Here is a 26,889-nt window from a genome sequence, read left to right as displayed (position 1 = left end):
AGCAAATATTTGATATAATATTTAAAAATTGCTTCAGTATATGAGAAACTTCTGCTGGCTGTGACACAGTGATGGCGAGGTTATCTTGTAGAATAATATGTTCAGTAACCACACAATATTGACAGACCCTTAAAATACAACATAAAGCGATCTGAATTAAATACCTGTTGTCCTGGTCACGTGGACTACACCTGATAACAGTGAATTTCTTGCTAACTCTGTATAACTGAAACTCATAAGGGCCTTTTTGATTGTGCCAATTGTTCAAAACTAAATGTATTGTTTTTTCCTATGGGCATCCATCCTGCGCTACATTAAAAAAAAATATCAAACTCCCTTACTGTTAATAGCCTCAATCCATGTAAATGTGTCTGAGGCTATTTGCACTTCGGAGACTTATTAAGATATGTTTATAATGAATGCAATAGGGTTTGAGTTGAATTTATTTTCAATGAAATGTGTTGGTAGGATCAGTGGTATCACTGATTTATGACTCATAATTACATCATGACTCGCAATTTACTGTAAATCACTGCATAGTTTGGAGACCGGTTAGTTAAAACAGCAAAACATTTGTGAAGTAATCCCATATATTTTTCTCTGAATCATATTTTAGAATTTCAATAATTGAAATGTTTAACAATTGAACTACCAAACTGCTCAATCCACTAATGGCTAGCACAGTGTATACAGTTATGATTCAGTCAGACTGGAAACACAGTTGAGAAAAACCTGCTTAAAGAATATTATTCACTCTATTGTGCATTTTATTGATTTTCAGGACTCAGATGTTGTCAGTAAATCTTCATCATATTCAGTCAAAACTCAAAATGTATAAAGAAAAATAAAGTTCCTCATGAGATTACTGATTTTATGACCACATAGTCCCATAACTTCCATCAAGCTTGTGAATTAATCTGTGGCAATAAAAGTAAAAAGTATTACCAGAATTCTTATACACATTCAAATGAATGGATATCTCATCTCAGATCTTACAGAAATATTACATAATAATTTGTAAATTATTTGTCCCACCTCTTGAATGTATTTATTTGGCAGCAGTGAATTCCCCCTAAACGTAGATCCAATCACTCCATTAACTCAATGTAGCCTCCACAAGAGGTCAGCAGAAACAGCCCAGGTACAATAAATGATTTGTCTTTATGTCTCTGGAAAGTCAATAAAAGCTACAGGGTATTATCCAATATACTGTGTAAAAAGCACATTTGTTTACCACATTTAGTTACTGTGATACACAATGCCAACAAATGTATTCCTTGTGATATTCACCAGCTTCTGCAGACTTAAAATGTGCTGCACAACCTGGGAACAAAGGAGCTTTAACACAACTGCCCTCGAGTGTTCCTTGGGAGCTCATATTTCTGACTCATGAGTCACCCATTGCAAATGCCACTTGCTGTGCACAAGTATTTCATGGTAACACTGATGTGATCTACACATTAGCTGTGATTCAGTAGCAGAATGCAGACATGCATGCAAATTGTGTATGATGCATGTAATTTAATAAAACATTTTTTAAATAGTTTAACAAAGCAAAAACATAATATAAATATTTTGTATGCCTTCCAACAATGACAGACTTGCAACTAGGGCTAATATTACATTTTACATCGTTTCCTTTAATTGTCAACATAAGAATGACAACATTATTTTACTGCTTGCTCATCCTATTTACAACTTCCTGTGAGCACATGAAGGCAGCATGACAGGTTCATGATTTCCAGCAGGTGGCTCTACTTACATTTACTGTATGGTCTAAAAGTAGTAAAACCTTTGGCCAGCTTTTCTTACTTTACTGCAAAGGTTGACTTTGTGATGTACTTACCTAAAGTACTTTGAACTGCCTCGTGTATCTTACAAAAATAATTAATTTAAATAATCGACCTACTACGGATCTCCCAGCCGACTAAGACTAATTGAAAAATGTTGTTTGTCAAAAAACAGCGGATATGCATGTTTGCAACATCGTGTGACATGGAAAAACAAAAGTTTTATAAGGTCGATGTGAACTCCTAATGTAAACCTCCAAAGCAACACCACAGGGTTAGCCTACATCATCGCCTTTCTTAATATACTGAACGTCACATGCTAAAATGTCAACCGTGAAAAACTGTCATGGGGGAGAAAAAACAAGAACAAACTGAGCCTTTTATGCACAGGCCTGCCCTTTAACGTCCAGTGATGCAGGAATGTGAGGGATGCTGAGTGTCCACCTGATACACTGCTTTGCGCCCGGGGGAGGGTCTCCAGTCTCCAGTCTGGCTGCCATAACACGGCTAAGCTCAGGCAGGCAGGCACGGGGAAGCGCATCCTCAGAGATCTGCAGGAAACATGATCATCAGGGGAGCATAATTCTTCGGCTGCGGTCAGATGATTCGACAACTTCGTGGGTTTTGCGTTATTCTCCAAAGGACATAACAGCAAAGCCATCTAGACGTCGGGTCCGTGCAGGAAAGTGACAAGCCGACATCATCAACCCGCTGCGCCGTGTGAGGCGAGGTCACCGCAGAGTACCACGGTAAGATGCCAAAAAAACCAGCACCGAAAATCAGCCGTGCTGCCTCTCCATCTGCGTGTTTATGCGTAAACACCGACTGTTTTCTGTCGGTTATTTACCCAGGCACTCAGTGTAGCTTTAATGCACTACGCTCCATGCCATCTCTCATACAATTCGACCAGACTGCGTTTCGCTAAAAGCATAAAATGTTTTTGCAACCACAAATATCTAGGGAGAGGGAAACGAATGCAGATCGTGGGTTTTGCATTTTTCTATTCAGTCTACGCTGCCATTCCTCAACATAGGCAACATGGGCTACACTAAATATGGGTTAGTGGAGCAAATCCATACGCCCTGCGACCACCAGGATGCCCCTTGTGATTTCTCTTTTCTTCTGACAGTACTTGTTTTTGCATTAATTGTAAGAGTGGTCAGAGAAAATAATGATTTCATATTAATATTCCGTTCAGATTTTATGGCGAAGGGGCAAATTGGGTATGCAGCATCTAGACAGAAAACGCAAGGGTAGGCTACATGTGGGCTAGTTCGCAGGCCTGTACGCCGCATACTCAACCATCACACTGGATGCTGTAGCTTAATATGGGCTGTTTTCTGATATCACCTGAGAGAGTAACGATGTGTCATTTTATTTTGATGCAAGGCCATATTCAGATCTAGCTTTTGGTTTCAAAATAGAATAGGCTAAACATCCTCAAACACACATGCCTTCAACACATTTCCCCATGTTTGTATACACATGACAAATACTGACCCATATAGGAACACAAAAGCAATAGACAGGATGTAAAGCACTTTCATTTTCATAGCTGCAATCGATTAGTACAGCCTCTCATCTTGGTATGATAATGATGCGACAATGAGATGATACTTATTTTTGCAGTATGGGAAAAGGATGGAAATTATGAATGTCCCTCATTCACCATAACCTCATTCACAATCATTTAGCTTTGAGTTCCCTGCTTGATTAAGCGGCCTAATAAAAGCTGATGTTAAATTTAGAATTACCTCAGAATGTGGTCTGAATATTAGGCTACTTAACCCACATCTTTTTCACCCTGGGAATACACGAGCTATATTTAGACACATGCCAACACAAAGACTAATTTCCTGATAATGACTTTTCAGTATCCAAAGGTGAGAATGATGCTATGCTATGTATGTTAAATGCAACCAAACTGGCCTGTTTTAAACTGGTTTAGCTTAGATGTGAGCATTTGCTATTAATAGTGAGCATGGATGGGTGATCCACTTCTTTTGCTTAAAATTATGTCTATCTGTTGGAAGGATAATTCAGAGGTTGCCATAGGGGCTTTATCAGATGACTGTCATAAAACCTAATTCAGGGCTTCACTGGTGTCATCAGGTATGAGATTAGTGTTGAACACCTGGGCATGAGAGTGTGGAGGTGGAACATAGCTCCATATATATGCATGTATAATGTAGTGTGTAAGTTGTATAAGTCTTATTTCAAAACAAGCAGTCACTGGAGAGCCCTGGAGAGGTTTTGGGACACCTCTCCCTGTTCACAATCAGTTTTGCGCGCACTTCATGTATTATAGATTTTTTTCACAGATGAAGTTTTTTTCTGGAGAGTTTATGCTTCATTAAGAAATATTCAACCTGAGAGAGGATTCGTACAATGTGGGAAAGCAAATCTTTTATCCAAATTGAAACTTTGTTGTCTTGATTACGCTCTTGTCGTGGCTGCGACAGTAAGTCGTGTGGGCTAATCATGTTCTTTTAGCCATATTTCTCATTAGGTTCCTGGGTAATTACTATTCACCATTTGCTGATCATGTTTGTCTGACTTTTGTCACTGTTGCCTTCTTTGTCTGTGGTCTGTCACCATGATTGTCCTTGAAATAAGAGGTTTGGCGGTCTGCATATGTGCACTGACCAGTGTGAGTTGTTTAGTGAAACAACCAAATGAGAGAGACCTCATAACCTCATGAAACTGCAACTATTCTTGATTGGACTGCACTCTGACTGTCTCTGCATCTGCGTCTTGATTATGATGATGATTAAGTGTGCTGAATGAAAATGACTGTATTCCTTATATATGCAACTGAATGCAGGCCAGGGATGCTCTGCTCTTTCATAATCCTCATACACCACAGCCATACATTTAAAAAACGTACTCTGCACCATCACAACCCAGTTAAAACAGTTTCTTGCTTGCATTTAACCTCCAACTGAAGTCTGCCTCTTGTTTATCATATTTCATAAATATTCAGCAACTACTTGGAGTTAAGCTGCTTGCCGTGCTAGGTCAGTGTTTCATAAGTAAACCATCACTTGTGGTCTAACTTGCTGTGAGAAGAGGAAGTGCTCGTATTGCACTCTGTCTGATAAAGAGGGAAGAAATTGACTATTCATTTTAATGAGAGCTACTGCACTTAAACACAAAGAGCTGTTTCAGTAAACACTTGTGGTGAAGGACTCAGAGAATGCAGTCACAGCAAACCAAAGCTGAACATGGCCGAAGCCACAAAATTGTTAATAATATTACATTTTTAAGTATGTAACAGTCATGATTGGACTGCTGTAGCACTGTTTGCTTGATTCACAGTTCCTACATTTTTAACCCACTTACCGGATTCTCGTAAAAAGGACAAACTAGTCACCCTTGTTTGAGTGACAGTAAAATGAGTGGTGAAGCTGTAATTGCAATGATTATTATCTCTTGTCCATGGTTTCACCTCTACTGTGCCCCAGAAGTGTCTATTTCAGAGTCCTCAAAGTTGAGGCTGGAGATTACCCTGCTCACACTCTGATGGAGGCATAAAAATATTTTTCCCCTGCTATTTCCCTCGGCAATAGCCACTTATTTCAAAGCATGGGTGTTTGAGGCTCAGGCTCTGACATGCTCAGTGGACCAGTCTGTTAGGGTTCGGGATTCACTGAGTAGGAAGTTGTATGAAACCTCAAAGTGGCAGATATTTACACATACAACAAGAGCTCTCAACACACAACAACACCATGTTTTCTCAGCAAGGCAACCTTGCAGATTGAATCGAATTAGCAAACATACAGACACTCACTATAGTCTGAACTTGCATGTGTAAAATCACATTTTCCAATCAGACTGACAAAATGGTGTCTCAGCGTGCTCTCTACATAGAGCACCAAAAATGAAGGTTCCTGCACGCATCTGTGCTCTCTAAAGTAGTTTTCCCCATTATATATGATACCGTAGATTCATCATCTAAGGAAATCACGTGCAGCTCTGGGGTAGAAGCCATCAATATTGGATTTATGTGTCAGGAAGGCAGCATGAATAGGTAGCTTTAGATTCATTAATTGGGAATGGGAATAGCACAGATATGGGCACAAATGTAAAATATTTTGACCATGCAAATCATGATTCCATTTTTAAAAAAAAAGGTCTGAGTGTTGAAGAAACACAACAAAAGTTACATTTAATTCTCAACTGTGTAATTTCAAGAAATAGCTTCACTTCACAGCCATGCTTAGCTACAGTACTCAATGTTGTCTGTTTGGGTATGAATTAATGATTGAACCACAGAGTGCTGGGTGATGACTGCACTCCTATAAAACTTTAATGGCTTGCATGTTTCCCCTCTTAGTCAATGGCCAGAGTGGCACAGAAAGGAAGTGCTTGTGCCTGCAGTAATTGTATGCCTTGAGCATGTCTCCTTTGCTTCTTTGGACTGAATGTGCAGAGATGAAAGGGGAACAATACTGTGTGTGAAAAGATGAAGACGGTTTCATAAAAATCTCCCAAAAGACTGATAGACTAGTGAAATATCATGTAAATAACTTATATTATTTTTAATATTTTATACTTTTTTTTTTTATACCTATTAACATTTAGATCAGGCTTTTTAACATTAACAAAATATATTACCATTTCAAAATGCCTAGCCTAGTTCTTCGAAGTGTATTATTACTTCAGTGTAAGACGTTACCTATTTTATCTATATCTTATCTTTGTTGGTAGATAAACCTTTCTTAAACTCACAGTATAACAGCTAGCAGAAAGTTCCTCTTTGGAGCTGAAATGTGCTCAGATCCAGAGAACAGTGCTATTTCTGCATGGTTACTGATGCCTAGTGAGTCACCTTTGATTGACAGATTCAGTAACGAAATTAATGTTTGTGGGCCAGGTCATAGCTCACATGAGCTATATAGTGACAGTTTTTTCTTAGAATATGTTTTAAGCTTGACCTTCTTGTATCAGCGGTACACAACAATCAGTTGCACATACAGAATAAGTGCACTGGAGAGTCACTTTTCTGTTTTTCAGAGAAATTGGAACCACACGTTGCCATGTACAAGACATGTTACCATAATGGAATACTTCATCCATTTTACATGTCAATGTCAACTTATTAATGCAGAGAGTCATGCTACACAGCCTGTGAAAACAGTTTGATATCATCTTTGGTTTAGGAGGAGCTCTCTCAAGTCTGAGAAAATAACTGAAATTACGTCACTTGAAAAATCTTTGCTTGGGTGTGGAGTTAACCAGGCAGGGACTTTCTATAAAATATGCCATTGAGTTGTGGTAGTTGTATGGTTGGGGAGTAAAGTTAGGATAACTTGGCCTGTGCTGCAATCTAGATGAGCCTTTCTGTTTTGTATACTAGGTGCAATGTGGATTCAATCTATGATGTGATGTAAATCACAGACAAGCTATGGAGCAGTAAACGTAGCTAAAACATGTAATGTTAAGTTTTAATTTTGCTTATGATGCCTGCAGGATTGAACTGGCCATTTGAAGGCAAAGCCTATAAAATAGAAAGTGGAGCTTTTCAACACATTCTTCTAATTTAAGGACCAAAATCACCCCACACAAGTGTATGTAAGTATGGGTAAATTATATATTTCTTGAATCCTTGCAGTCAAGTGATTATTAAGATCTTTGAATTTTGTGCGTGTGATGTTCTTAGTTGTCACAGTGCTAAAACATCATAATTTGGAGAATAAATGTGGGGAAATAGTCTGTCATTGAGACTTTGAATAGCTCAATTCTGCTTTGTTATTGGTCAGACAGGCTGACAACTGTACTTTAATGAAAGCTATGAATGTACCCTTTAAAATTATTCTGAACATAGTTTAATTAAACATGAATAAAAGTCCATTAAAAAAAAAAAAAGAAGGATATGTACCAGTGTTAAGTCAAATAAATTGTGGTAGGTGGGTAAATTGATGACCTGACTACAGTGACAAAGCTGACACATACATGTTTTTCAGAATGTTAACTAGAGTTTTCCACTTTGAGTGAAATCCTGTCTGTCCCGTGGACTATTATGGTGTGTCTGTCACCTATTTTCAAAAACTGGCATTTGTTTCTAACAATGGAGAAAAATTATAACCTCTCCCCCAACTTTATGGAAGTGCAACACTAAACCATTAGAGTGCATTTTTAAAGCCTTATGACCAGGTTTACATTTCTCAAGTTAAAGGGGGTGCTTTTAATGGCAAAAATGTTTATATTCAAATTCCAAACACTTTGCAACATTTGGAAAACTTGAGCACAGCTTCTACAGTACGGGGGGAAAAGAGGTGTTTTCCATACCTTGTTCATTCATTTTCCTTTGCCTGAGTGGGCTAGTTCAGCTGGGTCTAGTGACTAATGCACCTCTTCTCTGCTCAGCTGCGTCACAGCAGCCAAGTGTTAACAATATAGCTTTGTGTCTCACACCTGTGGGCAGTGGGGCTCTGGGAGCGTAGGAGTGAGGGGCAAAAGGGGCATGCTTTCTGTCTCACACTCAAGCAAGGTGATAGAATAACTTCACAATAAAGTCTTTGTGTAAATAGGGAAGAATTAATTCCAACATATTTCATGTGGTGTAACGCCATTCTACGAATACTGTTTTACATTTGAAGGTGATTCTTTCAATTATATTGTTGGAAACAAATGGAAAATGTGGGAAAACTCCTCATGTGTACCACAAACACTGTTCGGGAAGACTAATTTAGGGAGAATTAGTTTTGCACGGTTGGAGATAAACAGCTTGTCCATTTGTTTGTATTGTAACTGTGGGTTCTGTAAGTTGCAAAAGAGGTTGTTGCAGAGGAGAGCACTAAACCGCACACAAACATTGGGCATGTACAGTACAAATGGTTGCACATTCACACACGCTCACCCATCTGATTAAATTAAGTGCATCGTCATTCTCTCAGACATACTGTGCACAGATGCAAACTCCCACTCATTCCAGTTCTCTTTTGTTGTTTATTCATGCACTTCAGGGGTATTTCTTTCTTTGAGTCAGCCTCAGTGAGTCACAGAAAATCTGTCTCTGGTACTGCTTAATAATATAATGTGTAGAATAGCTTTTGGGTTTTATTGAACTTTTATACATTTTAACTATTGTCTTTTTCTTAATTTTACAGCTTTCCAGGTTATCGATGTCCCAGAGAGGATGTGAGTAGGAAAAAGACTGAGGGTAGAAAACCCCGATAAGTTCATCCAGGAAAGGAACTGGGACCACATGGCTGCTATGGACTGAAGGGTCAGCTGATACCAGATCACACTGGCTTTGCTTGGACGTGTAAGTCTTTTATTCATACCTCTGATCACAGACCAGTCAGTTATGTTGGGGAAATCACTTTAAATTCAATCCATTAATGGGAAGGAGTCCAGTAATAATTACAGTATCTACTTTCTATATTAGACTGATAGGATTTCAAATAATTTATCCAGAGGGATTCTTTTGACTTGTACTATGCAGCAGACAGTGATCGGAGACATGTAAACAGGATTGAGAAGATGAGATAAAGATACAGTAGCATAACCAGTGTTATGTCTTTTTGGTAGGAAGTGTTGCAATGTGATGTTTTGTAAAGTGTATGATAGGTGTATTTTGAAAGACAGCCTTGTTGCAAAGTGTCTCTCATATGTGAAATACAGTTTGCAAACTGCATTTGAAAATATAGCAGAATTTAGACATGTATCTCCACCAGCTCCACTCCTCTCCCCTCCCCTCTCTTCTCTTCTCATCTCCTCTCTCTCATCTTTCCTCTCCTCTCTGCTGCCACACTTTACTGACATGTGTTTGTGCTCTCATTCCATCCTTTTCCTTGGCACTTGACAATGGAAGTGGTGGCTGTTTCTGGTATTCTTCTTCTCTTTTTTTGCACTGCCTTTGTTCCTCCTCTCTCTGGAAACAAGAAAAAAACATTTTATCTTTTTGTGTGTACAAGACATGCCGTCTATTCTGTGCCAAGCACAAAATGTGGATCTGTCTTTGAGGCTATATTGATCTTTGAAGAAACTGAGACAAGATTGGATACAACTATCAATTTGATATATTTTGTTATTGTTTGAGATACCCCAGTACCCCAACATTATTTAGCTTTGTTATAAATCAGATTACTATCCTATTCTTTACGTCTCAGCAATGTTTAGAAATGAGCAATGTTGCTCCTATTGTTCCAGATTTGAAAATATTGTTCAATAAGCATTATCTTGCAAACATCAATGGTTATTTCAGTGTCAGGTAAGAGATGCTGTTGCATATCCCATTATCTACTGTGGTGAACATTCAATCAATGAACATGTAATGTAGGATTGCGGTATGGTGATGGCAATGGTGCAACATTTGGTAAGGTGTTAGTAAAGGATGGCAATGTAAGTCTGTCTGTCAGTAGGTTGGTCTACCACCAAAATTAAAAACTATTGGATGGATTGCTTTGAAATTTGGTCATATGCTCAAGGTCCCCAGAGGACGAATCTGCTGAATTTGTCTCTAGCACCATCTCAGTTATTGGATGGATTTCCTCAGGATGAAATGTAACAACTCTAGTGATCCCCTGATTTTTTTTTTTATCTAGCTCCGTCATTATTAATTTGTCAAGTACTTTGGACCAAATACCTGCAAAATTAATGACATTCCTATCAGCCCCAGATGTGCTTAGTGCTAATTAGCAGATGTTAGCATGCTCAGATGCTAAATTAATGGGGAACACGGTAAACCTGCTTAACATCGCCATTGTGAGCATGTTAGCATGCTGACGTAAGCTTTTATCTCAAATCACTGCTGTGCCTAAGTGTAGCCTCAGCGGTGGCTGTAGCCTCTTAGTCTTGTTTTATTGCACTGTGCTTAGCATCACATTAATTTGTGTAGTAAATGGAAGCGTACAGAAAATAATTTGACCCACATCCGTGTCAAACAGCATTCATTAATAGAGATAAATGACATAACAATCAACTGTTTGCTTTGTTTATGGCTAGATGTGGTTTTATATAGACCCTTCATTAACTCATAACTTTACAATATGAAACCCATATTGATAGATTAGAGAACTGTCCAGTGTACACCCACACTCATGTTCAGTGCATACAGGCACCCATAACCCTAAGCAGGATCAGCAGGTGTAGATAATGAATATACTATGAACGTAAAAAAAATTTTTTAGCAGGTAGGGATTTAGGATTGAGTTAGATTTTTAAATTAAATGACACATCAACAGAGCACATACATGTATAGCATAAAAGCAACAGAATGGGTTAGTGTGGGTGCCATTTAAATAGCACCAAGTGCTCATGTAAAACATGAGTGGTTGGCAGTGTGTTCACTTTTTTGAAAAAACCCCCCAACAAACTCTAATGTAAAGATTTGAAGACTACCTATAAAAATCACCATAATAATTGCCGGCTGGGTCCCACTGGCACCTCATTGCAGCGCCTTTGAAAAGGTGTAAACATTTCATTATTGCGTTTTCCATGTTTTGTCCATATGCTTTTTGGAACAACATGAAGAGAGGCATTGCTGAGCCAGCTGTTGAGGTCCCTGGCTGTGAAGCTGAAATAGATTGCCCACAAATACAGGGCTGCAATTTATTATGGTGTATAAAACCAGTGCACTGTGACCACACATATACTAAAAGGACATAAAGCGGAAATGCGGTGGCAGGCTAGACACACAGAAGAAGGGACTCTGTATGAGTAGTACAATTAATTAATCCTAACCTTACATGATGTGCTTCAAATAAGACCGTAAAGTGTGAGTTCTCCTGAAGCTTCTTGCATCTTCAGACCACCAGTGTCTTTGTCCATTGTCTACAATAAAGGTTTCAGTATGCTTTTTCCAAATTCAGTGCTTAATCTCTTAAGAAATTGTACTAAATAGCACTGAGTTAAGGTTGAATGTGTTTATGACAGAATACATATCTACATCTGTTTTTTCGGTTATCGCAAAGGAATGTCAGTCTTCTGGTCACATCTGTGAGGTTGAATCTGTAAGAACAGTAATTTTCAGAACAGCACAAGGAACACCTCTCACCTGGGTTAGTCACCTTTTTATGTCTGGCTGGAATATGGATAATACATCACCTTCCCCTGCACAGTTTGGTTTGAATTAATGATAAAGACGAGTGAACTGGCTGCAGGTCTGGCACGAGGAAAAGAGAACAATTTCTGTGGTTGGTGTTTCTATTTCTGATGTCTATTTTCTTCAAGTCTCGTTTTCAGGTTTTTGCGTGAGAGCGAGGGAGACGTTAAAGTCATGCAGAACAGATTCATTTCAGGGTTGAGAGTACAGTATATATCATATTTTTGAATTTCATCTTGTCTCTATTTACACGCACAAGAGCAAAACAGATAATTGTTGAATAATACATATTAAATAAATATTAACATTACCCTCAAGATTCAACCATCATGTGATACATTCTGAATGTTAGCATGCATGGATGGGATAGTTTGATTTTGCACTCCCAACTCAAGTGATGCTTTTTGATTTAATTCCCTGGGAACATTTATGTCAAGCAGATGCTGGAGGTTGGAGTCATCACGTTTTTCATTAAACAGACTGGGTCTGGAAAGAATGATGCAATAGCTGGGGGCAATGGCAATGCCAATTATACCAACACATGTTTCTGTATTTTTATTCATGTTTAAAATGGGTCTCTCTAGCAAATAATTTTTATATTAGGGTCAGACGATATGCTAATTAAGACATATAAATATAGTATAGTGTATAGTAAGTGACATGAACCATAATGTATAACGTGTCATAATGAGTCATGACAAATTTTATGAAGGTCAATGTAGATTTTTCAAAAAATGAAATGTACGACCAAAAAAATAACAAATCAACATTTTAATGAGAGACAATAGTTTTGTCAGATTTGCTACGATTTTTTTAGTTAAAACAAACTGTAACAACTTTAAGCCATCTAAGGCTGAACTGAAGATATAAAGCAACACAAAATTTTTATTACCTTTGTTCTGAAAAAGAAGTGAACTATGTAGTTTATAATTTCAAAATATATAGATATTATACTCATTTGGCGGACACATTCATATAAAGAGACTTAAAATAATTGCGTTCACGCTCCATATTGTACAGTAAACAAACTAAAAAGTTATAAAGTTGACCACACTGTACTAGTTGCAGTACAGTGTCCTGTTCTCTCATGCAAAAAATGTCTAATGAAGCTCAGTGGAAGTTCCACCAGGAAAACTCTTTACAATTAATTTATTCACAACTCTCTCGCTCTCTGTCTCTCACTCACTCACTCTCACTCTCACTCTCACTCTCACTGTCTCTCATTGTCTGTCTTCCTCGCTTCTCTAATCACCTCACTATGGGTGTCCACTCTTGAGTTAAACCAACCAGATTTTGCTACGATCTCCATCAGGCAAGAAAATTAATCGACAAATATTTTGATAATCAATTAATTGTTTTAGTTATTTTCTTAAAGCAAAAATGTGAAACATTGCTGGTTTAATCTTCCTAAATGTGAGGGATTGCTGCTTTACTTTTGATTTTGATTCATTTATGATAGTAATATTCATTTGTCACATGTCAATAAATTTTTATTAGCATACTCTTAAGTTGTGTAATCAGTTCCCTCTGTTGGTCAGACGGCCACACTGCAGTATACACTGTGTAGGACAAAATTAGATATTTCTTTTTAGCACTTCTTCTTATTCTCTTCAGTGATACAAGAAAACATTCAAGATCTGAGTTATCTTTTTTTCATGTAATCGATTCACCTAAAGAGTGCATTTGACACATTTTTACATTTCATTTCTGCTCCTTAGTTTCCTGGCTGTATACTGTATATACTGTAGCTGCCAGGGGATGACGGATATGCAGTGGCCTGTGCAGCGACCCATACGCACAGCATGCCTTGCAGCATAGAGCTGTAGGATGGGTCTGTGTGAGTGAATGTGACTTACCCAGTGGGTGTAGAGTGGGGAACAGGTGCCGACACTGTCAGCTTGTTAACACTGGGGAGAGAATTGGCATCTCCAACAGAGTGCGGCACATATGCAACACATAGCCTTTGGCTCCGGGACGTATGTGCAGGCATGCACATGTGAAATGAGAAAAGGCAGTGTGTGTGTGTGTGTGTGTGTGTGTGTGTGTGTGTGTTCCGTGTTTTGCACACAGTTATGATTTGGGGACATTACATGGGTGTTAGGGGGAATTTGATGTTTGTCCAACGATTATTACCGTGAAAAGTAGATATCAGACCGGTCAATAAAAGGAGTTTTGTTCAGCAGGTGCCACCTTGATTATAACCCTTTGAGTTTGCAAATGTATGCGTGCATGCATGTTAACAACCTCAGTGTTGTACTGTGTATTACTGCAGAGAGAGACTGTATATTGTGTAAAACACAGAGCCCGTAATTTGTTGTCCAATAATACTTTATAAGTATAGTGTTAGTGTTATATGTAAGAAATCCTCTCAAAGATCAAAAATTAGGCCCCTAGATGCCCCATTTCTACAAGAACTAAATTGACACAATGAATTATTCCATCCAGTCTTGTGGCCTCTATAATGAGAAGGGGACCTGGAACAGAGGATAAATTAGGACACTCATTTATTGCTTCTCTCATTTATTCCATCAAAGCCATTTAGGCCGATTTGCCCCGTTTGCCCAATTTATTCTGTGATTTCTTACCCTCATATTTGGAGGACGGGGAGAAAAGAGGAAATGGATGTGTGAGTTTGGAGAAATTGGCTGCTACATTTTGGAGATAATAAGACACAAGGATAATGTGTCAGAATCTATTTAATTCTTGTGTAGCTGTGAGGAACTTGACATATCCCTTTTCCTTTTGGAAAAGACACTTGCGCAGCTCTGCCCCAAATAAATCACTAATAGCTTCCAGCAGTAAAAGGGAAGAGTGAGAATGTGCTTCATAATAAAATGGTGGTTCACTGTAGAGGGAGGGAAAGAGCGAGACAAAGTGATGGAGTGTGAAAAAGGGAGAAGCTGCAGTAAAAGGCAAACAACACCATCTGGTCTTTTTTTTATAAAGCCAATAGTGTAACCTATATACATATGCTAATTTTCACATAACACTCTAAGTCTGTTTATCAATATTACTATTCCCATGAAAAGAAATGGCCATTAGACCTACTGTATTTAAAAACCACTACCACATCAAGGAACAATGTGTGTCTTATTGTCACCATTCAGGATACTTTGCCAGGCTGCACACTGCTGCACATCAAAGACAGCACAGCAAAATTAGATGGCTTCTAACAAATACTACGTTGACATCAAATCCATTGTCAAATCCAGAGGGTCCACAGGGGATATGGTTACTGTCACCTGTGGGCTAAAGCCTTGTTGCTGGTTTGATGTCTGAATATAAGGTTATCTGATATGCTGCTGCTCTTTCAAGTCCGCCTGACAGGAGACTGCAAGCAGATTTCCCATAAGGACTTTAACTGCTTAGCAGAGAGACAGACATCACTCTCAAGCCTCATCAAAGCTAAGCTCTCCTTTATGCCCTCTGTACGCTTCACCAGCCTGCAGATGCGTTTCATATTGATTTGGCGCCTTCTAGTGGAATTTCTAAGAATAAGAGGGTTAAATTTTTTACTGTTTTATAGTGACTGTTGTTTCAATTTTATTTTATCCACAGTGACAATGGTGTTGTTTCTGGTTGGGATCTCTATTGCTGTGAATAATTCATCTCATGAGAACCAAACTGCAGGTAATTGTTGCAATGACAGAAGAACAATTATACTGCATGTGGTATGCATCAGATGTTAAAGCAAGACTAAGTTAACTAAATGTGCATGAAAGATGAATACATTTTCTGCATACAAATGAAAAGTTGAATTTATTAGCATTAAAACATCACGCCTTACCTCACTTATATACTCAGGGATTTTGCTGCCACAGTCTTACTTGGTCTTGTATGACCACGACCGTATGGTACAGTTGTTAATGTTAGAAAACTTTAGACAGATGTCGCAACTCTTGAGTCAGTTTTCTGAATTTCTGACTCTTTTCTACTTGCTTTATACACTACATTATACCATTAACCAGTAATTCTCACTTGTGGCTACAGTGGTCATCATTCAGCAAAAGTTACCACATTTAGCTTTAAATATTTAGTTCAATATTTTGGAAAATACGCTTATTCGCTGTCTTGCAAAGAATTAGATGAAAGGACTGATACAAGCTACTGCCAGGAGATAGTAAGCTGAGCTTAGTACAAAGATCAGAAACCGTGGAAACAGCTAGCCTGGCTCTGGTCAAAGGTGATAAATCTGCCTAACAGCACCTTCAACGTTTGCAAATTAAGACGCTATTTCTTGGCAACCCCCCACTTTAATTTGGTGTCTAATGTGCGGTTAATGTGTTAATGCGCTTAGGAGGTGCTGGTAGACAGATTTTTGACCTATTGACAGATCCAGGCTAGCTCTTTCCTCCTGTTAGTGAAGCTAAGCTAAATACCCGCTGGCTGTAGCTTTGGACAGATGACATGTAAACAAATATGTGTATTTCCCAAACTACTCCTTTTTAAAAAATTTTTTTGTTCTTTTAATTTATCTGTCTGTGTGTTCTATCCAGAAAACCCCACCCATCAGGGTGCCCATGTGCTGCCCTCGACACTGGTCATATCCCTGCTTCTCATCATTGTTGTCCTGCTGACAATCTATTGTCTGAGGTGAATAAACCAGCACACACATTCACAACTTACACTATTTGCCTGTATTTGAGTGAATCTCTGCCTTTTTTCCTCTCTCCCTGTCTTTTTTAGCATGTGTGTGAGCGTGAGAGAGCATGAGGGTCAGGGCATCAGGGTGGGGGTGGTTTGGAAACAGGCGGTGAGCGGCGGCTTATGGGTAAACAGCTGCACCTCAAGTAAGACAGCAAATAAAAACAGCTAGGTCAGGTCAGGCCACAGACACTCATTCACTGACCAACTAGCTCAGATCTCCTCTTCCTGATAACGACATGAGGAGGAACAGCTTTGCCTCTCTCAGATGGTTGATATTGGTTTTGTTGTTTGCCTACCTTATGTGCTTAATAGCTCTGCTCTAGAGATCGGGGTCAGCTCATTTTTGCTTCTTCAATACAGATATTTGCCCTTTATCTTCTCTGACGGTTTTGCTTTCTCTACCTCTCTTTCTGTCATTGCTGTAGGTTCAAAAACCACAGGAAAGCTCTAGTTACATCGGTGGATAAAAAGATTCCAAATGGCTTCATGGAGGAACAAGGTACCATTGTGCTGCACTCAATATAACCACCAGTGCATGAAAATATAAAGCAACCTTTTACTTTGTTTTTATTTTAATTGCAGATTCATGTTCTTTATAGACTAGGAAAGTTTCACGATCTGAAGTCCAAGGTAGCTGCAAAGGTTTTGGAAGGCTCTTAGCTTTCCTAGCACGCAGGGAGCCATATAAACTTTCACTTCAAGTGAAAAATAAATAAATTAACTGAAAGGCCAAATTCTGAGTAAAGACAGTTTCATGCAGTAGCAGCAGCACCACCACCACCATGTTTATGACTCAAGAAATCATTTCTGTCATGTACCCACAAAAGTAGGAAATCTTAATGGCCATCAGGCTTGTTTTTGCAGGTGCTATGAGAGCCTGTAATGTTCTCTTTTGGGAAACATTAGCAGTCTGACCGCCATATATTCCTTTAAACACAGGAGAGCAGACAGTGGTCCTCCTCCCCAGATCTCCCTCCCCATCCAAGAGGTACTTCCCCATCCCTGTGGACTCACTGGAGGAGGAGTACCGGATACGCTCTGCAGACGACGGGAAGCTCTTCAGAGAAGAGTTCAATGTAAGCACGAGTTTGTGTGGTGTGGGCTATGCAGCACAGTCTGTATCTGACTAAGATGTTTGTCCTGAAAGCATAGAACAAGTACAGAAAATAGTAATAAAATGTTAGAGTAGTAGGCTGTGTATTGTGTGGATTTATTTTTATCTCATGAGGATTGGGTTCTTCTTTTATAGTCGCTGCCATGTTACTATCACCACGGGTCCTTTGAGGAGGCGAGCCGAGAGCACAACAGAGAGAAAAACAGATACCCAAACATTTTACCATGTGAGTGAGGATCTATATTCTGCAGCAGACAATATTAATTTAACCTTTAGATGTGGAGTTTTATTGATTGCTAAATCATAAGGAAAGGTGATGTACGCTGAAATGAAAAATAAGAACCAACTTTATTTACAGGCTGTTGGTGTTTTTTTTTCTTCTCTCTTCCACAGATGATCATTCAAGAGTGATGTTAAGTCATCTTGATGGACATCTGTGTTCAGACTACATAAATGCATCCTACATAGATGTAAGTCTTATGCTTTTAATGCGGATGATTGAGCCTTTGACCAATTATCATTAGTACTATGTTGTTTTTTTTAAAACAGGGTTATAAAGAGAAGAGCAAATTCATTGCAGCTCAAGGTAAATGTACTTTTTAGCTTGGTTTAGTATTTGAAGTAAGTTTATGACCACATGCACCACTTTTTAATCTTTTTCTTAATTCTGCTTCAGGACCAAAGCTTGAGACTGTAGCTGACTTCTGGCGGATGATTTGGGAACAGAAAACGTCAACTATAGTAATGCTGACAAATCTGAAGGAAAGGAAGGAGGTTTGTCTTTGCCCGAACCCTCTAAGAGAGTGTTCTCCCTCTCCACTGCATTCCTGTAATGCTACAGTACGTCTTATGGTGTTGTAGGGCGTGTTATGGAATGAACTTATATAATCTATATGGCTCCAATGCACCGTTAAGGAGACGCTTTTGTATTCTCATGACCCAAAGTCATGGGCATAATTTATTTGACCCCTTTCCCAACTGAGAATCTATACAGAGTGTCACCCAGCAGATTACTTAGCATCGCATTAAATTTAGCCTCAAAGGGATGATCAATTGAGAGCTCAACAGCAGGTTTGATAGGGCAGAATAGAGGCATTGGGGATCAATGACGGAATAATTGTTGATAAGATCCTAAGAGGCTTCATGATAATTAGTCTGAGAATCAAGTTAATGAGTTGAAACGTCATTGTGAAGCTCGTATTGACTGACAGAGTTTCGCAAAGTCCCTGTGATTGCCTTTGAATTGGACTGTGAAATACACACGTCAGATACACTTTTCTACAATTTGATATGCAAGCTACAATGATAATATTTTTGTGTGTTCTTTATAGACATAAATAGGTCTTCAATTTCAAGAAGAATAACCTCTTTGTTGTGATTCTCTTACCAGGACAAATGTTTTCAGTATTGGCCAGAAAAAGGCTGCTGGATGTACGGAAATGTCAGGGTGGCAATGGAGGACTTCACGGTACTGGTGGACTACACCATTAGAAAATTTTGTGTTCAATATGTAAGTAAAAAATGTGGCTTTACATCTCAGAATATTAATGATGTTAATAAGGGATGCAATGTTTAAGCTCATTATTAGCATTGAATCACTTTTTACAGTCATGTATCATTATCTTTTGGCACAGCATAGAGCTTGGCCTACCTCCCAGCAAATTAATTAAAACTAAATTAAAATATTATTGTGCAGTAGGAACAATGAAACACAAATCCAAAAGATACAAAAAGATTAAGGTGAAGGTTGCTTTTTATTTAGACATACTCATGTTCGGAAAATAATAGTGTACCTTTTCGCTATTGTTCTTAATATACTTTTTAATTGCTATTCTATAACCATAATAGCTAGATTCTTATTAAAAATTAAGCAGGAAATAAAGCCGCATTAAGATGGTGTATAAAAAAATCTTCCCCATGGGGAAATTTGAACATTTCAGTAACAGTAATTGGATACAAAATATAATAAATAAATGAAAACTAGTATGGAAACACATTAAAGAATATTGAACAAATGTAATAAACACAACATAAGTTTATTAATCTGTAGGTGTATTTAACATGTAGTAAACACTGTACAAATGTGCTCTTCTTTAAAACTCATCCTTAGATGTTCATACACATACACGTAACTGAATTTAATTTCTTGTGTCTTTGACTGCCAAGGTTGGGTGCCATCTCAGTACACTGCGAAGCCTTCAGTTTGCAAAATTCACTTTGTTCTCTCTCCATTTGAAGCCAGAGAAGTGCAGATATCCTCTCTGACTCTGTGAAAACTGTGACTGTGCTGTAGCGCTGCAGTACAAGCTGACAGACCGGGTGCTTTAACATTCAGCTCTCTGAACACAGAGCAACCAAGCGTTCATGAGAATGAAATGACGTCCCCTTGAGAGGGCACTCATGAGATATGAGAGTGAGGCAGAGGCAAACCAGTACACATGTTTAATAATTATATTCTGTCACAAATAGCAAAATGACAGTAGGTTTTTCCAGTAGGTAACATTTTGTAGTTGACTAGCTCCCTACAAAAGATCCAGTCAGTTGACTGACACTACACAGTGATAATTATTAATGCCCAAGTATAGACTTTGTGTATCTGTGCTTCACAGCAGGGCAGTGATGGTCCCCGAGCTACCCGGCTGGTCACCCAGCTCCACTTCACCAGCTGGCCAGACTTCGGAGTGCCATTCTCACCCATCGGCATGCTGAAATTCCTCAAGAAGGTCAAGGCTGTCAATCCATCATATGCTGGACCCATTGTTGTGCACTGCAGGTAAAATGTGTAGCATGAAGGAAGCCAGCAACTAAGAACAGGCACATAAATTGAGTAAGAGTTGATTCAATTCATTATTAAGGAGGAGAAATCACATTACAAACGATGAATATGAAAAAACAAAAACTTGTTTTCATGGAATAAGATTTTGATAATGTTATGTTTAATAATATTAGAGGTGAACTTCATTGTAGGCCCAATGGATGAAAACTAAAGTGAAGCTCATTGTAGATGAATAAAAGCATCAGTACATATGGTGTGTGCATATGCTCGTTCGCCAATCAGTGTAAAGCCTCACCAAAGAAATGTGCAGACGATTGTAGCAACTGCTGCAACAGGTGCTCGGGGAGAGGGACTGTTGTTCTTGAATGGGACCCATTGAAGAGGCTTCAACACCCTGCTGTGGAATCCCAGCTCTCTGCTCCCAGAGGTGCCGTCTGCTGAAATGAACCTTGTAAATCTGTTAGGAGTGTGTTTGGGCTTCAGAGGTGAAGCACTTTTACACATGCTTGGGGCTGTCTACAATTGACGTCTGTGTTAAGAATACCGGGATACTATGGCAATACATAACAAGATTGCAAAAACATTTATATCATTATATCATATCCGTTATTCTGTATTGTGAGAGAAAAACGATGATACGCTTCTGTTGCTGTGGTTGTATTTGTACCTTATAGAGACAAGATTGTATAAAGTTCTTATCTGACACATTTTGTTTCCTAGCTACCCTTGGTTGTTTGTTACAGAGAAGACCTTGTGCCTTCCTCTTGTTTGTGTTTCCACAGTGCCGGGGTGGGGAGGACTGGGACGTTCATTGTCATTGACAGCATGATCGACATGATGCACATGGAACAGAGGGTGGATGTCTTTGGCTTTGTGAGCAGAATACGAGAACAGCGCTGTCAACTCATCCAGACAGATGTAAGTGGTGACCCTCTCCGACCTGTTGTAGCTTGGACTGACAGCTCTGGTCATGGCATAAACAAGCAAGGACACGGAAAACAACCATGTCTGTGATGCGAAAAATACTGGGAAATAGTTTGGCAAACTAAAGCAACTACTCCTAGCTCTTCGTCTCCTTGATTTCCTCTGTCTTCCTCCTCAGATGCAGTACTCCTTCATCTACCAGGCTCTGTTGGAGTACTATCTGTATGGAGACACGGAGCTAGATGTGTGTTCTCTGGAGGGCCATCTGCAGAGGCTTCACAACACCAGGGCTCCCCACGACAGGCTGGGCCTGGAGGAGGAGTTCAGGGTAGGAAAAAAGAAGCTCACTCTTAAACATTTCAGTCAGTAATGAATCGTCCCCATCACCCTGCACCCTGCATCGCTATATTTTCATGGAAAACTTGCCCAGGGTGCCACTCCTGGCAGTAGTAACATAAATAACAATGCTTTGAATCAACTAAAACTTTATAAGGCACCACCATCTGCCACACAGAATTCACTGTAGCTTGGTGAAAATGTCAAATTTTTTTCTGCAGAGTCCTACACTCTTCCCTACACACTGAACAGAATTATTCCCTATGGCCTCTTCTTCTTCTTCTTATCTTCTTCTCTACTGATAAGAAATGTTTTTGCCTACTATATATGTTTTTAGTTTTTGCATTTAAAAAGAAAAGTCTGTCTGAGCACCACCAGCTTTTAAAAATCACCATGTTTATCAGTATTGTACCACCCAGCACTTATTAAAACAAACTTTTTAACTACGTCAATCCACCCGTGTTCCTTCCCTTCAGAAGCTGACCAACGTTCGCATAATGAAGGAGAACATGAGAACTGGGAACCTTCCTGCCAACATGAAGAAGAACCGTGTGCTTCAGATCATTCCGTGTAAGGACTGCTCTGATACCCCAAACACTTTCATAATACATCATAATCCAAGTAACATCAAAGTATCACACTGCTGGTTATTTTATAGATGCCATATACAGATATCTGGCTAATCAGTTCATGTCTGTGTGATCAATGACATTTTTATAGTGAAAACTGATATAGGCTCTGGCGGGTTTGGCCTTAATAACACAGCTAAAGTTTTAGATCCCCCCCCCCCCTCTTCAGCCTCTTTAAACTTTTATTTTTATTAGGAATCACTTGTGGAAAGTTTCATTTTCCTTTTTTCTTTTGCAGATGATTTCAACCGAGTAATACTCTCAGTGAAAAGAGGACAGGAGTTCACTGACTACATCAATGCCTCCTTTATTGATGTAAGCACTCCCTCATGACCTGGTGTATAGATTTCCCATAGAAGTATATATAAAGCTCATTGTTTCCTTTACAAACAATGCAAAATATTATGTTTGCTGCACTCTAAAGTGTTGTTTACCGGATGATCTGCCCTCCAGGGCTACAGGCAGAAGGACTATTTTATCGCAACCCAGGGCCCACTGTCTCACACAGTGGAGGACTTCTGGAGGATGGTGTGGGAGTGGAGGTGTCATTCAATCGTTATGCTCACCGAACTCAAAGAGAGGGAGCAGGTACAGTATGGTGCTCTTGCAAAAGTACAGGCTGAGGAGTGGAGTTTCACATTTAAACAATCTTTTTTTATACCGTTATTTCATTGTCTTATTTATATATTATAGACAGTCTGTATATGTATTTAATCATGTTGATGTTGTTTTTGCAGTGCACACTGGGCATTTAAGGTGAAAATAGGATATAAATCAGTCAAATGTAGCCTAATTGTATTTCCATCTGACCTTTCTGACCAGGAAAAGTGTTTCCAGTATTGGCCATCAGAGGGCAGTGTAACATTTGGAGATTACACTGTGGAGCTAACTGGAGACACGCTGTGTGAAACCTTCACTCTCAAAGACATGGTGCTAACTTACAGACCAGTGCGTAATGTTTTATTATAACATTTAAAAGCAGTCAAATAGGAATTTTCCATTAACACATTTTCCTCCCTGATTTCTGTGTGCTGTCTTTACAGATTAAGCAGTTTAAAGTTAACATGACATTTCATTATATCTACCAATTTGTAGCTACATGAAAATAACAGAGTAAGCTCTCCATCTCACCAGGAAAAGCAGTCACAACATGTCCGGCTCTTCCACTTCCACGGATGGCCTGAGATCGGAATCCCAGCCGAGGGAAGAGGGATGATTGACATTATTGCCGCTGTGCAGAGGCAGCAGCAGCAGTCTGGAAACCGTCCCATAATTGTGCACTGCAGGTAAGGACCTTCAGTTTGACAATTCCGCATCATGATGTGCATCTTCAGATGAAAATTATATATGGTATAATGTCTTTGTCTACTCATGGTTATAACAAAACCCCTTGAATCTTCACAGTGCTTCTATTACCTGTCCACCTGAATCTCTTAGAATGATATTTAAAGGAATTTCAATTTTTACGAATACATTTTTCTTTCCTGCAAATGTCTGCAACAATAAATTCTACATTTTGCCTCAGTAGACCTGGTGTTCTGTGCCTAAACCACTTATGTGATCCCTTATAAAGACTTAGCTGTGAAAGCTTTGATCAGAACCTAGCTTCAGGTGAAGTGATTCTAAAGCAGCATGCCCCTGTGGGATTGATCCAATCCACTGATTCACAGTCAATTAAAACCTCTCAAAGTGAAATCTCCTCTGACTCCCACTATGATTAATCTGATAAGATGAGCTAACGACAGGAAATGGTGTCATCACTCTCTTCTATTCCTTCATCACCACTTGTCTAAGAAGGGCTTTTTAAAGCTTTTTCTCTGCCCCTGGGAAATGGGGCTAACCCGTTGCAATCCCCAACGTCTCTCTACACTTCTCTTCCGAATCGCACATCACTCTCGCACTGGCTTCCCGTCTCTCCCTCCGTCTTTCTCTCTCCATCCCACCATCATTGTAAACATTGACTCAGTCAAACACTGAGCTTCCAAACTGATTAGTGTTAGCGTTTGGATTAGCCCCTCTTTAAGTGAGGATGATTATTAGCACTATTACACAAAGGTCACCTTTTCTCTTGCGAACTTCTTTCCTTTAAATGGAAAAAGGATGTGCTGCTAAGACTACAAGAGTTTCATTGCAGCATGATCATTGAGGAATGTCTGAATAGTTAGAATTTCACATTTCTTGTTCGACTTTTTTTCTAAAATATCTGTAGTTCTTCCACAACTGGAGTTCTGCAACAAATCTCACCACTATCGAAGGCCGTCCGGTGTGTGCATTATGTGATGTGGTTGTTGATAGTTTTGTCCTTCATGTTTCAGTGCTGGTGCGGGTCGGACCGGTACCTTCATTGCCCTCAGTAACATTCTGGAGAGGGTGAAAGCTGAAGGCCTCCTGGATGTTTTTCAGACAGTCAAGAGTTTACGCATGAAGAGACCACACATGGTTCAGACTATGGTAGGTGGAGAATGAGATAATATCAAACCTGCTGTGCAGAAACTGTCAGCTTATTCACATTTGTGTGGTTTTCTGCACATATATGCACAGTGAAACTTTTCCTTTTCCTTCCAGGAGCAGTACGACTTCTGCTACAGAGTGGTTCAGGATTTTGTTGACATCTTCTCAGACTACGCCAATTTTAAATAAAGAAAAATACTGTTCTGTATATCTCCGTCAAATAACATATGCATTTTTTTCCTGAATGTTATTTTCTAAAGCAACCTCTTTTTACATTTTGCACTTACAGAAAAAAATGTTGCAACATACTGTAATATAATTGAAAACATCTGTGCTCCACGAGAGTCTGTCTTTTTCAGGAGTGCTTGATTTTCGAGTATTCCAATGTAAAATATAGAAATTATAGTGGTTTACATTAACGGCTGGTTGGGTTCTTGATGTAAAAAATAAATAAATAAAAGTAAGTCTTAATTAAAGTTTTATGTTGCGTAAGTCAAACATTGTGAGGGTCAATAACGTGTTTAAGAGGAAATATTCAAAAACTATATTCCAACTATATATATATATATATATATATATATATATATATAAAAATAAAGTGCGTGTGTAGGATGAATTTTGTGAAATGCATCACTATTGTGTTGTACAGTAAATGCATTATTCTTTTATTTCTGCTTTATTTTGTTACCAACCACAATGCCTTTGGTTTACATTAGTCTTGTATTTTATGTAGCCCACTCAACATGTTTGATTGCTATGAGAAGAATAAATTGTGTGTTTTGATAAGTAGGGAAAAATGATTAATGCTTTTGCTAAAATAATGTCCTATCTGACATCTGCGAATACTATTTATGATCTGCTTTTAAATCAAACAAAAACATAAAATTCTGTTAGACGCTGCAAATTACCTCACTTCTGTCTGTGAATAACTTAACAGCTGCTGCCTGTTGCAATTTTATTCAGCTTAACCAACTTTCTTTTGTTGCCTGTGGCAATATTACTTAGTGGATTGGCGCCTGACGCTGCAAAATGCAATTAGCCCACATTGGAACAGGCAGAAAATAAAGTTATTATTACATGAATTCAAATGTGTCATTCTTACAAATGTTTTGCAGCCAAGCATCACATTTTGTTTTAAAAAAATACATTTTGATACACATTAATAAGCCAACTTTACACTTGCATGTTTGCATAAAGCAGTGCCATATTGATTAGAAAGACAGTTCTAATCTTGAAACACTTGTCACCAAGTGACAACATTTTAATACAGAGTAGCCAGATGTTTATGTTTAATTTAATAAAATAGACACATTTTTTAAAGGTGTTTTGATTTTGAATGGTGGTCTCCTGTATGGATCGTCAATTCATTGTTTGTAACACTTCTCAGAATATTATATAATTGTTATATAAGGAAAACAAATGTAACATACTTTTAGTATTTAAAATAAGTGTGCACTGCAGAAGTGTGTGTGTTTTAATGAAAGAGTTGATAAGCAATGCAGTTAAACTTTGTTCATCCCCTGGAACTGAGATGAAACGTCTAGAACACTGAAAAGCATTGATATCAAGAACCAGTGCTCAGCCAAAATATGAAATATGCATCCACAGGCATTTTGACATATTTTGACTATGATAGTTAGTCTTAGTTTCATATTTGAACAAGGAAACCCCAACATTGCTACAAAGTCAAAAGCATATATTTTTGCAAGGCTTCATACTTCTTTGTAGGAATTTGGAAGTCTTAACTTTGGGTAAAGAACTTTCTACTGAGTTTGTAGAGGGGTAAGATGGGTTTATAAATGCCTGATTACTGATCATTTTGTTTTTGTTAGTGTACATAAATTCATGTGGCCATTACTCATTAAGGTTACGTTAAGGTTACTGCATTGTTGACATGAGTTGTAATGCTGAAGGAAGAAGAAATGGGGTAACAGTGAAGCCTTGCCGCATGATGTGACATAAATGCAAAAGCATCTTGTTTCAATGATGTTTCTGCCTTTTGAATCTGTATGGATTTTAACTACTATTTGTTTGCTAAAAGCTGATTCCAATAAATTCTAGATGGAGAGAAATGTCAGATTTCTTTTTAATGTTGTCTTTTTATCTACCTCTACACAAATGCATTTGATACAAACACAAAGGCGTTTTTGATATATATTTTATGCATTTTG

General features: G+C 38.6%; 1 protein-coding gene across 1 annotated transcript; it reads left to right on the top strand.

Moving 5' to 3' along the window:
- The first annotated feature begins 2,252 nt into the window (after nucleotides 1-2,252).
- Nucleotides 2,253-25,267, top strand: LOC123984341 (receptor-type tyrosine-protein phosphatase epsilon-like). Its single transcript, XM_046071186.1, has 21 exons — nucleotides 2,253-2,539; nucleotides 8,903-9,060; nucleotides 15,400-15,471; nucleotides 16,338-16,434; nucleotides 16,914-16,987; nucleotides 17,428-17,564; nucleotides 17,738-17,828; nucleotides 17,996-18,072; nucleotides 18,152-18,188; nucleotides 18,279-18,376; nucleotides 18,993-19,112; nucleotides 20,212-20,375; nucleotides 21,161-21,296; nucleotides 21,481-21,630; nucleotides 22,115-22,208; nucleotides 22,506-22,582; nucleotides 22,721-22,855; nucleotides 23,090-23,215; nucleotides 23,402-23,553; nucleotides 24,583-24,718; nucleotides 24,833-25,267. The coding sequence occupies exons 3-21, from the start codon at nucleotides 15,405-15,407 to the stop codon at nucleotides 24,905-24,907; spliced, it is 2,043 nt and encodes a 680-aa protein (XP_045927142.1). The 5' UTR covers nucleotides 2,253-2,539; nucleotides 8,903-9,060; nucleotides 15,400-15,404; the 3' UTR covers nucleotides 24,908-25,267.
- Nucleotides 25,268-26,889: the final 1,622 nt, after the last annotated feature.

This window comes from Micropterus dolomieu, linkage group LG15, assembly GCF_021292245.1.
Source record: "Micropterus dolomieu isolate WLL.071019.BEF.003 ecotype Adirondacks linkage group LG15, ASM2129224v1, whole genome shotgun sequence".
Classification (NCBI taxonomy): Eukaryota; Metazoa; Chordata; class Actinopteri; order Centrarchiformes; family Centrarchidae; genus Micropterus; species Micropterus dolomieu.
The sequence above is the reverse complement of the archived record's forward strand: the minus strand, read 5'-3'. Positions and strand labels throughout refer to the sequence as shown.